Source organism: Peromyscus maniculatus, chromosome 3, assembly GCF_049852395.1.
Source record: "Peromyscus maniculatus bairdii isolate BWxNUB_F1_BW_parent chromosome 3, HU_Pman_BW_mat_3.1, whole genome shotgun sequence".
NCBI classification, from domain to species: Eukaryota; Metazoa; Chordata; class Mammalia; order Rodentia; family Cricetidae; genus Peromyscus; species Peromyscus maniculatus.
The window spans coordinates 135,920,917-135,932,784 of record NC_134854.1 but is presented as its reverse complement, the minus strand read 5'-3'; the positions used below and the strand labels follow the sequence as shown (position 1 = coordinate 135,932,784).

At 46.4% G+C, this 11,868-nt stretch overlaps 1 protein-coding gene across 2 annotated transcripts; it reads left to right on the top strand.

The window, feature by feature from the left end:
- The first annotated feature begins 1,866 nt into the window (after nt 1-1,866).
- On the top strand, nt 1,867-5,939 carry Ghrl (ghrelin and obestatin prepropeptide). 2 transcript variants are annotated; one of them, XM_076567613.1, is made up of 4 exons: nt 1,867-1,998; nt 2,614-2,727; nt 4,695-4,803; nt 5,778-5,939. In XM_076567613.1, exons 1-4 carry the CDS (start codon nt 1,891-1,893, stop codon nt 5,795-5,797), a joined length of 351 nt encoding a protein of 116 aa, XP_076423728.1. In that variant the 5' UTR covers nt 1,867-1,890; the 3' UTR covers nt 5,798-5,939. The 2 variants fall into 2 exon arrangements, with proteins under 2 accessions (XP_076423728.1, XP_006994753.2); XM_006994691.4 differs by having other exon boundaries at nt 2,611-2,727; nt 5,778-5,936.
- Nucleotides 5,940-11,868: the final 5,929 nt, after the last annotated feature.

Sequence of the window (11,868 nt, the reverse complement as noted above, 5' to 3'; positions counted from 1 at the left end):
GGGCAACCCAGCCCATGCCTCACATGTCCCTAGAGTTCTGACAAGGGCCCAATCTCTTCCAAAACTACCTAGTAGGTCAGGATGTCAGGGGGCCCTGAATCATTTGTTCTGCTATCACCGCCCCCACTACTGGACATCCACCCAGAGTGGCCCTGTTGATGCAATGTCACTATCACTGTGGCAGCAGGGACAGGTCAGAAAGCAGTGCTTCAGGAGTCAGAAGCCTGCACTGCCCCAGGCAGACATCTCTAGGCCCCAGCCCTCAGGCCATCCTATCTATCTATCTATCTATCTATCTATCTATCTATCTATCTATCTATCTATCTATCTATCTTCCTTCCTTCCTTCTTTCCTTCCTTCCTTCTTTCCTTCTTTCTTTCTTCCTTTCTTTCTTCCTTTCTTTCTTCCTTTCTTCCTTTCTTTCTTCCTTTCTTTCTTCCTTCCTTTCTTCCTTCCTTTCTTCCTTTCTTCCTTCCTTCCTTCCTTCCTTCCTTTCTTTCTTTCTTTCTTTCTTTTTCTTTCTTTCTTTTTTTTTCCAAGACTAGGTCTCTCTGTGTAGCCCTGGCTGTCACACTCACTCTACAAATCAGGCTGGCCTCAAATTCAGACATCTGCCTGCCTCTGCCTGCCAAATGCTGGAATGAAAGGCATGCACTAACCACCACCCAGCCCTATTTTTTAAAGAGCATTATAGAAGAGTATCCAACTACAGGAAGCCCTCTAGAAGTGGCAAGTCCTAGGGCCAAGAGAATTTGGCACACTCGTGTCACAACCATGGGCATGGTTCAACACAGCTGCTCCCACTCCTGCCCTGTCCCTCGGTCCTCAAAGAACTAGCAGGCAAGGGGAGTGGATCTTTGTGGCAAGGTTTCCAAGAACTGCCCCCTGTCAAAGTTACGCTGCAGGGCTCCCAACACCAAGTCCATCTCATCTGCTCTTCCACAATGGGCACCCCTTGTCCTAGGGCCGTGATACCTGCCAGAGGACCGAGAGGCAAGCTGTCAGGTTAGCAAACACCAGCCTGGGCTGGTGTATGGCTCAGTGGAAAATGCCTACCAAGTACAAGGCCCCAGGAATTACGCCCAACAGTGCAAAACAAAAACAAAAATAATCAGTAAGACCTTTTACCACACAGAAGAGCAATAAAACATGGCCACCAGGTGAGCGTTCCCCCACACTTGCTCCCTAGGGAGGACAGATCAGCCCATCTTTGGGAACACCCCAGAGGCAGTGTGTGGAAGTCAGAGACAAAGCTGAACAAAATCTTAAAGCTCTCCTGGTGGCAACACCATCTCACATGGAAGGGGGCAAGCCAAGGTCATACCACAACTAAGTCAGATGCCAGAGCTCCTCACCTGCCAACCATCTACCAGGACCAAGTTTACACAGGTATTACAGAGAATCAAGAGTTGATGCCCCACCAGAAGCCAACTGGATACCTCTCAGGGCACCTGACTGCCACTGTTGTTCAACAGTGGGGAGGAGAAGAGTACTTAGTTCCCAAGGAATGCAATACTGCCCACGCAAAGTAGATAGCCTCAGAGGTGAGGCTGTCAGATCGGAACAAACACAAGGCTTCCTATATAAGGAGCAGCCGAGCAGCAGACACCACATCCCCAGGCATTCCAGGTAGGCTCTCTCTGCTGTGTTTGTGTATGTGCATGCTCACAGTGTGTATGTGTGTATGTGTGTGCTCACAGGGGTCTAAATTACTCACTACTAGCCATTCACTTACTTTCTTACAAGAGAGCCTTGCTTCACTCAGCAGTCCTACCCTTCCTTCAAGAAGTTTGCTAGGTTCCAACCTGAGCAAAATCTAAGACAGGGAGATGAGGTATGCTACCAGAAGACCTTCTCTCCCCAGGGCCATCTGTCCCCACCATCAAGGCCATGCTGTCTTCAGGGACCATCTGCAGTCTGCTACTCCTGAGCGTGCTCTGGATGGATGTGGCCATGACAGGCTCCAGCTTCCTAAGCCCAGAGCACCAGAAAGCCCAGGTAAGTCCATCTCCACAAGCCCCACATCCATCCTGACCTGGGGTCTGTTCCAGCCCTATGACCAGCAGCAGTGGCTCCATCTTTCTGGGCTTCAAGCCTTCTCACAGCATAAAGGAAGCCTCTGGATGTGACCCAATTCTGCTTTTGGAATGATATGCAGATTTAAGACCCTAAAGAGAAAACCTCATCCAAGCATGGTAGTGCACACTGTAATCCCAACACTGGTAGATGAAGGCAGATGAGCCTCAAATTCAAGCCCAGCCTGGGACACATAGTGAGACTCTATTTCAAAAAAACTAAAACTAATTTTAAATTTTAAGAAAAATAAGCCGGTTGTGGTGGTGCATGCTGGTAGGATTTGCTGAAGGAGGTGGAGGCAGGAGGATCACAAGTTCAAGGCCAGCCTGGGCTACACATTTAGCTGGGCGGTGGTGGTACATACCTTTAATCCCAGCAATCTGGAGGCAGAGGCAGGCGGATATTTGTGAGTTCGAGGCCAGCCTGGTCTACAGAGCGAGTTCCAGGAAAGGCACAAAGCTACACAGAGAAACCCTCTCTTCGGGGGTAAAAAAAGAAAGAAAAAAAAAAAAGTGACCCTCTTCTCCTTTCTAGCAGAGAAAGGAATCCAAGAAGCCACCAGCCAAACTGCAGCCTCGATCTCTGGAAGGCTGGCTCCACCCAGAGGGCAGAGGACAGGCAGAAGGGACAGAGGAGGAACTGGAGATCAGGGTTGGTACCCAAGCACCAGTATGTTCTTATAGCAGTAAAGGGAGGGTTTTTTTGGTTGGGTTTTTTGAGAGGGGGGAGAGGCTGAGAGGGTGGGGGAGGTGGAATGTAAGCTAAATGCAGGGCTTTTCAAGCTACTCAAGAATTGGAGTCCAGCAACAACAGCTCCACAAAGGGTTTAGGGTCTCTGGCCCAAGAGCAAACTGTCCACAGGTTAACTATGCTGCAAGGGTAGCAAGGGAACAGCCACGAGCTGCAAAGATGTCAGCAGACTCCGGGGATGGGGGTGTCACAAAGAGCCAGGAAGCACAAACAGAGACAGAGACAGAAGAAGCCTTTGTCTATCCCAGGGGCCTCTCAGGCCTGCCCTGGTTATGGAGAGGTGAGTGGCCTGCTCACACCTGTGGCCTAATGAGTCAGTTTTGCTCTGAAAATTTTTACATAAGGTGAGGAAAAACCACAAACAGCTCAAGGATTGGGAGAAGAGAATAAAGGAACCCAGAGATGCCTCTCAGCAGCTCACCTTAGGATTCCCCTGAGAACTGTAAATAGCATTTGGCAATGTCAGTCCCTATACTGTGTGTCTACATGCATCTTCATCTTTAAACAGGGCATGATTACCTGAGCAGCAGGGGGCACAACCTAGGGCTTCACAAATGCTAGGCCTGTGCTCTGCCAAGGGTCACATCCACAGGCTGTTCTACTGTCATCATGGACCATTTACTCTCTACAAAACCCTAGATAAGTAAGATAAGTGAGGCTGGCATCATTTGCTAAACTTTGTAGATAAGAAACACAAGGTGAAAGGTGAACTCACTTACCCAAGGCTATCAGGTCAGGGTTTCCTTCCTCCATCTTCCTCTCTGATCAAGGGCAAATGCCAATGCCAAGATCACCAAACTCCTGGTCTCTGACCCTCTCTGGAGTCTGAGAATCTTCTCAAAACCTTGCTTCACAGGAAGTGAGACCCTTAAGACTAACTCCTCTGCCTCCTCAAGGTTCCTTCACTAACATGGCATGGACACAGTCTTGAGACAACCAGGTCCACACTGGGCAGGTGGCTACCCCAGCCACAAGAGCCCTGCACTTAGTTCTTATAGGGAAGAAATCTTAGCACAGGGCCAGGATTAACATTTCCTAGTTCCTATGATCCTCAACAGGAGCCAGACATCTGGCCTACATAGCAAGTACTAGGCACAAACAGATGGAGAGGCCTGTAGCATGCTAGGCACAGAGTATGACAACTGCCTACCCTCCCATTTGGGGCTCCATCTCACCAAAAAGGTTTTCTCCCCAAAATCAGATCTGTAGACAGAACACCAACTACCTCTACCACACTAAACAGATGGACCATGAATCAAGAAAGAAGAGGCTTTTCCAAGTTGTATGAGAACCAAATGCTGCCACCTCTCACATGCCCCTGACCATTCAGTCCTAGGGTGTCAGCTCCGGCAGGACCCCTATGGACGCGTGGTTTTCTTCCTTGATGGTTAGGTAATCTGACCAGCTTGCACAGACAACGGAATGTGAGAAGAAAATTTAGCATTTGCTGAAGATAAGGCTAGAAGGGCCCCAGGTCCCTAAAAGTCACAATACTCCCTATCTATGCTGCTCCCTATTCATATTTCCTGAGGCTGAAACAAAGTGAGGAATGGGCTACCATCCACCTGGTGCCTAGCAGCCTGATAGAGCCTGTGCCCATGCCAAGCAAGGACTTGGGACTAAGCAGATTTCTGAGTCCTGCTTTCTAAATCCTTGGCTACCACCTCTATCTGTGACACAGGGAGATCATCTCACTTCTGCCCTGAAGACAGGGAGAGTACCAGACCAGTTAGCACTCCCCTCTGGCTCTAAAATTATATTCACAGACCACTCAGATGGCCAATATAGCCAAGCTTCCTGGGGAGAGGTGGTGTTTTGGGCAGGGCAGGCAGAATGAGACCTCAGGACCTCCCAATCCTACCTCCTAGTTCAACGCTCCCTTTGACGTTGGTATCAAGCTGTCAGGAGCTCAGTACCAGCAGCATGGCCGGGCCCTGGGGAAGTTTCTTCAGGACATCCTCTGGGAAGAGGTCAAAGGTGAGTCAATCTGAAATGGAGCTTAATCTATTTTATGAGTGACATAAATTTTCTTCCCCAACCCACTCTCGAGCTTCAAATCTTTTTTTTTTTTTTTTTGAGTTTCTAATCTTCCTTACTACCTGTGGAAAAGAGTGCTGAGCTGGTATATGTGGGCAGCCCAGGAGGGCTGGAGCACCAGGTCCATCTCCAACAGCTCTGATCTAGAAACTAGTGTGTTAGCTAGCTGCTAGGCCCCATCTGAGGCTCAGTTTTTTTAACTGTGAGGTAGGGCTGATATACCTATTGCCAGCATTTCAGATTATCTGGCTTTGAAATATCTTTACAGTGCCACATCATGAAGGGAATCTGCCACAATGGTACTGAATGCTAGCAGACACATATCTTAAGTTTTGTTTTTGGTTTATTTTTTGTTTTTTTGAGACAGGGTTTCTCTGTGTAACAACCCTGGCTGTCCTGGAACTCACTTTGTAGACCAGACTGGCCTGGAAAACACAGAGATCCTCCTGCCTTAGTCTCCCAAGTGCTGGGATTAAAGGTGTGTGCTAACACGCCCGGCTATACCTTAGGTTTTTTGTGTAGTGATGGGATGAAACAGAAGCACACTATCACTGAGCTGCATCTATGGTTTTCAGTATCCCCTTACTTTGTGAAACAAATACCCAGCTTTTCCACACCTGAGGAAAACAAAAATTTCAAGAAGTTACATTCTTTCTCTAAGCACTTCCTCACAAATATGGAAGTCATACACACCTCACCACACAGATGAGGAAAGCTAGATTTGGGGATATAAGGACACTTACCCAAGAGTACATAGTCTACACTCAAATGCCATCTTCCAAGTCCAAGGCCAGTGATTCCCCACCCCGACCCCTACACACTTGCTCCCAGCATACCAGGATTAAGGAAAGCAAATTTGATGACACAAGCAAGATGGAGAACCTGAAGACTGACTTGACCTCTTGGTTTTTCAGAAGCACCAGCTGACAAGTAACTACTGACAGGACTGGCTCTCTGTGATTTCCTCCTGAGCAAGAACTCACACCCAGTCTTAGCCTCCTCTGCAACTCCCCGCACTCTCCTACTGCCTTAAGAATAAATGCTCAAGCTGTGTGCCAAATGTTCAAAATAATTTTTTTCATCGACATGGTAAAGTTCACATTTTACTTAAAAATTATTGAAACAATGAAATAAAAAAATGCTTTAAGTTTATGACCCATGAGAAAAGAAAAACAAACCTACAGCAAGGCAGGAGCATGCTTGAAACCCAAAGGAAACCTTACTCATTCCAGCAGTAAAACAGCAGGAGGCATGTAAGACAGCAGGTTCCAAAGGTGGGGGTTAGAGGCCACACACACAGTTTATTTCATAGCAGAGCTTCCTGAGTAATTAAGAGCTACACTAGGAGTTTCCAAAGAGCCACCAATGGCTGCATTCATAAAGATACCAGTTGACAGTATCACAATCAACACACTCAAGACCTGTCTGGGGTGATCAGAATGGGTGCTTGGCAATGGCTCTCGGACCATACCAGAGCCCTGCGTGATAACCACATTCTCCAGTAAATGTCCCATGTGCTCAAGGCTGGCCACCACCTGATACCAGGCAGATGTCCCAAAATATTTCCCAAATTGCAGCTCACAGCTCATGAGCCTTGATCCCCAAGTCCTACTGCTGTATTCCAGTTGAGACACCTTAGTGAAAATTTTTAGACCATGTCCCAAAGCCCAGTGATATTAGATGAGACCTATAACTAAAGCAAAAGCTCAGAGACCAGCTCTCCAAATTCCTTGTGCAGCCCACTGAGCACTTAGGATAAATAGGGAGGAAACCCGGTGGTGCCCAGCCAAGGTAACATTGCTATAGCAGGAACCATGTACCTCCTCAAGGGAAGCCTTGGTCACCCAGAACCCAAGGCCCGAGATGACCAGGGAGGCACACTTGACAGGCACTGTGAAATCTAAACACATTCCTGCCAAGGAGCTGTGATGCTCCTCAACATTATCATATGGGAACTCCTTACAAATGCTCAGCCTCACTCCAGCCCTTCTCCAGAGAACCCTTTAACAAAGCCTCCAAGGAGTCAGCATGGTGGTGCACACCTTTAACCCCAGTACTCAGGAAGCAGAGGCAGGCAGATCTCTTTAGTTTGAGGCTAGACTGGTTCCAGGACAGCCAGGGATGTTACACAGGGAAACACTGTCTCGAAAAACCAAACAACAACAACAAAAAAAAAAAAAAAAAACAAGCTATGACTTGCTTAGAAGTCCCAGGATCCTGTTCAAACAACACAGCACACAGAGCCAGGTAGCTATGGGGTCCTTTGCAAAACTGGAAACAAGGAGATACATAGATGTCCACTGTGCTGCTCAGTTTTTTTCAACCTGACAAAGCTATTAATCATCTGGGAAGAAGGACCTCAACTGAGAAAATGCCTACATTAGATTTCTTATGAAGCAAGTCAGTGGGGCATTTTCTTGGTTAATGATTAATGTGGGAAGGCTTAGCCCACCTCGAGCAGTGCCACCTCTAGGCAGGTGGTCCTGGGTTATAAGAAAGCAGGCTGAATAAGCAGGAAGAAACAAGCCAGTAAGCAGTATTCCTCCATGTCTCTGCTTGAGTTCCTGTCCTGGCTTCTCTCAGTGATTGACTGTAACCTGTGAGCTAAAAGAAAAGAAACCTCCCCTCTCCCCTCAAGTTGCTTTTGGTCAAGGTGTTTTACCCTAGCAATAGAAAAGCTAATGCATTCAGCTTCTCTCATTTTCCCTCCCGTCTTTGCAGCGCTCACTGGTATCAATTAGGTAGAGCCCTAAGACATGCAACAGCACCAATGTCTTGCTGACCTTTCTACCAACAGCACCTGTCTCTAGACCTCAGAACAGCACAAGCAGTAAGATTTTTGTCACAAGTGACCACTGTAACATACTGGAGAGCAGAAATGAGGGAAAAGAGACTTAGCAAATGGAGGTAAAGAAATTGAGTGGAACAGTTGTTGCTCACAGTTCCTCAGCAAAAATGAATACTTACTTCTCTTTCTCCGGCCAGTGCCCTGCTGTCATTCCTTTAAGGAGCAGATGCTGAGCACACTCTGGCCACTCTACTTACCAGGTGGTTCAGTGTGGGTGTGGGGTGACTATGAATACCAGCTGTACAATCCACATCAAGAACCTGCACTTCCCTGGCTCTTCCTTGCCGAGGTCACTGCAAAACTTAACCCAGCATCTGGCACAAGGGTGCCCAGAGAACAGGCACACAGTTGTCCTAATAGCTACTACTCCATGATCCTACTGTGTACATTCAAACAGATGAGTTTAATTTCTGTTCATTTTCATAGCAAGTCTACTTATGAGAGAATTCACAGAAATAAAGTAACTCTCTCAAAGTCACACAACAAACACCTGAAGACATAACCAGAGCCTCACACATGAGGTATGTGGTTTTTCCATCTTAACTCTGCTCTATTGGCCCAACTGCAAGGATCCAGGATTTCATAAGCATTTTCAGTGCTGGGGTAAGCCCAGGCAGGGCCTGTGTATGCTAAACAAGCACTCTACCAGGAGCTATGCCCCTCCTTTTGTTTTTCACTGTCCTTGACAATTCATCAAGTGAACCTAATGTGGAAAGGACAATTTCAAGTTAACAACTGGCAGAAATACAATATATCCAAGCACATGATTAGGATACACAGTACCAAGAAAATACATCTTTCTAAACATGTTCCTACAGCAGTTTTTTTTTTTCTTTCTTTGTTCATGGTTGTTTTGTTTCCTTGCTAAGTCATGCCTGGCTGGTGGCTTTGAACTGTCAACCCTCCAGCCTCTGCCTCCCAAATGCTGGGACCATGGTCAGTTTTCTCTTTTTGGGGGGGAGGTGGGTTTTTAAGACAGGTGTAGCCCTGGCTGTCCTGGAACTCACTCTGTAGACCAGGCTGGCCTCGAAATCAGAGATCCGCCTGCCTCTGCCTCCTGAGTGCTGGGTCAGTTTTCTTAAGCCCACTCCTTCATGCATTATTTAATGACTCCACTAACTTAAGGGTCCCTGGAGCAGGGAACGAGGCATTTTCAAGAGGAAAAAAAAATCTCCTGTAGGAGAAAACCATTTTACAATTAGCATAACAGCCCATGTATCTATCTCACTTACTATCTCACTTACTTAAAGCTACATGCTCAAAATGTCTTAACAAGCACCAAAGGAGAGAAGCCAAACATACACACAATATCGTCCCCCTCCCTAAATCTGAACACTCAAACAGCAGAGACAAACAGCCAAAGGGACCAAGTGGAGCCAGCCAATACCAATTATCATCCCTGACAGTTTGTCTTGAAATATGCCAGTGGCCAGCTGCCCTTATAAAACAAAATGAAAGTGCTGAGATTAAACGGTTAAGTATCAAGCCCCAAAATCAATGCAAAATGATGGAAACACCAGAAGAGCCGCAGAAGAAAGGGACAACTACCAGATCCAGACAGGAAAGAAGACGAAGTCAGGGAACCTGCTACAAGTTTGTGATCAATAACCCATGACTATCACCTGACCATGTGTGCAGACACAGGGGGAAGGGAGTCCGCCTCTCTCACATATCACCTTCATTTCCAGCCTAAACAAAGAGTAGGGTGCAGTTCCATGGTAGAGAACCCATCAGCCCAAGCAAGGAAGGATCTGGGTCAACCCCCAGCACTACAAACCCAGAAAAGCCTCCACACACACACAAACACACACACACACACACACACACACACACACACACAAAAAAAAAAAAAAAAAAAAAAAAAAAAAAAAAAAAAAAAAAAACCTTACTTAATAGGGGCTGGATACAATTTATTGGTTAAGTGCACTGGCTGCACTTCCACAGGACCTGGTTCAATTTCCAGCACCAACATGGCAGCTGAGTCCCAGGAGATCCAACACCCTCTTCTGGCCTTCATGGGCACCAGGCACATAGGTGTTACACAAAGATACATGCAGGCAAAACACCCATACAGATAAAATAAAAAAAATCTTCAACACCATAAAATAAGATGACTGACTGCAAATAGTCAGACAGTTCCCCCCAGTTTACCTGGAGACAGAGTTCAGAGCCCAAAACACACACAACTAACTCATCACCACCCCCATGAGGGAGATCATTGAGTCTATTCTGAGAATAAAGATAAATAACAGGATAAATGGGTAGATCACTGAATCTACTATAAAAAGAAAAATGGGGAAGATATAAAAACGACAAAAGGTAGATTATTGAATCTATTATAAAAAGAAAAATGAGAATATGGATATGATAAGATAAAAAGGGAGATTATGGAATCTACTTTTAAAAGGGAACTACTTGTTTTAAATAAGATAGGTAATGAAATTTTGTCTGAGTTTATCAAATGTTACTGGACTGGACATGGTTATATATTAATGGAGTTTTTTGTCTGAATCTGTCAAATGTTAATGGACCAGACATCATTAACATAATCTTGACTGTGTATATTGTATATACTTACTGGATATAATTTTTCTTGTATTAGTTATAAGCTTTTTTAATTTTAGACAAAAAAAGGGAAAATGTGGTGGTATTGTGTTCCCCAAAATATTGTGCATGCTAATAAACTTATCTGGGGACAGCCACAATATTAAATATAGAGGATAGGCAGTGGTAGCATGTGCCTTTAATCCTAGCATTCCAGAGGCAGAAATCCCTCTGAATCTCTGTGAGTTCAAGGCCACATTGGAAACAGCATGGTGACTCACGCCTTTAACCCCAGAAAGTGAGCCTTTAATCCCAGCGAGTGAGGCAGAAAGCAGAAAGATATATAAGGCGTGAGGACCAGAAACTAGAAGCTTTTAGCTGGTTAAGCTTCAGGCTCTCAAGCAGTTCAGCTGAGAGCCATTGGGATGAGGACACAGAGGCTTCCAGTCTGACGAAACAGGATCAGCCGAGGAACTGTCAAGGTGAGGAAGCTGTGGCTTGTTCTGCTTCTCTGATCTTCCAGTATTCACCCCAATAACTGGCCTCAGGTTTGATTTAATTAATAAGACCTGTTAAGATTCCCGCTACACCCCCATGTATAACACTGCTTTCTTCTGCTGAACTATGTCCTCCCCAAAGGCTAAACAGCTATAGCACACCCAAGTCTGCAGGAAAGTAAAATGGATGTCTCATCCCAAGGCAGCTGACTTTTCAGACAGAACTGTGTTCTGACAGCCACTTGAATCTTACAGTAAGTTGACAATACCTCCAGACATTCCCAAGTACGTTGGCTAGTTTGTCAACTTGACACAAGCCAAGTTCACTGGGAAGGGAGAAAATGCTCCCATGAGACTGGCATATAGGCAAGCCTATGGGTTACTTTCTTGAATCATGATCGATATGGGAGTGTCCAGCACATGGAGGGTGGTGCCACACCTGAGCAAGTGGTCCCAAGTTGTATAAGGAGACAAACTAAAGTCATGGGAAGCCACTAAGCAGCGTTCTTCCATGGCCTCTGCTTCAGTTCCTGAGTTCCTGCCCTGACTCCCTTGATGATGGATTGTAATCTGCCAGGTGAAAGAAACTCTTTCCTCCCTAGGTTGTTTTTGGTCAGTGCTTCATCACACCAATAGAAAGCAACACATAGAACACCATGTTACCGCCGGGCAGTGGCGGTGGCGCACACCTTTAATCCCAGCACTCGGGAGGCAGAGCCAGGTGAATCTCTGAGATCGAGGCCAGCCTGGTCTACAGAGTGAGATCCAGGAAAGGCACCAAAACCACACAGAAAAACCTGGGGGATTGGGGGGGGGGGAGAACACCATGTTACCAAGCTGACTGGACTAGCCTCCTGCATCACTCAGCCAATCTAGATACACAAGGTCAGCATGGGATGGGGAGGTGGATTAAAGACCCCTCCCTTTACTTTTAGAGAGAAGGCCAAAGCCAGGGAGAGACAAAAAGGCATCTGGGCAAGGCAGTTGCCTCCAATCTGGTGTAGTGGTCAACAGTAATGCCCTCAGGTGAGGCTAGTAGTGCCCTCAGAGATACCAGGGCCTGCTACAGAGGGAATGGCTTCAGAACAGCTTGTCTGAGTAACAAGTAGTGTGGCA

Bases quoted from the DNA above. Each gene is read 5' to 3' on its own strand.
- Ghrl (XM_006994691.4), top strand. From the start codon at position 1,891: ATGCTGTCTTCAGGGACCATCTGCAGTCTGCTACTCCTGAGCGTGCTC. The intron at 2,728-4,694 runs GTTGGTACCCAA...CCTACCTCCTAG, and splicing joins AGGAGGAACTGGAGATCAGG to TTCAACGCTCCCTTTGACGT. The intron at 4,804-5,777 runs GTGAGTCAATCT...TTGGTTTTTCAG, and splicing joins CCTCTGGGAAGAGGTCAAAG to AAGCACCAGCTGACAAGTAA.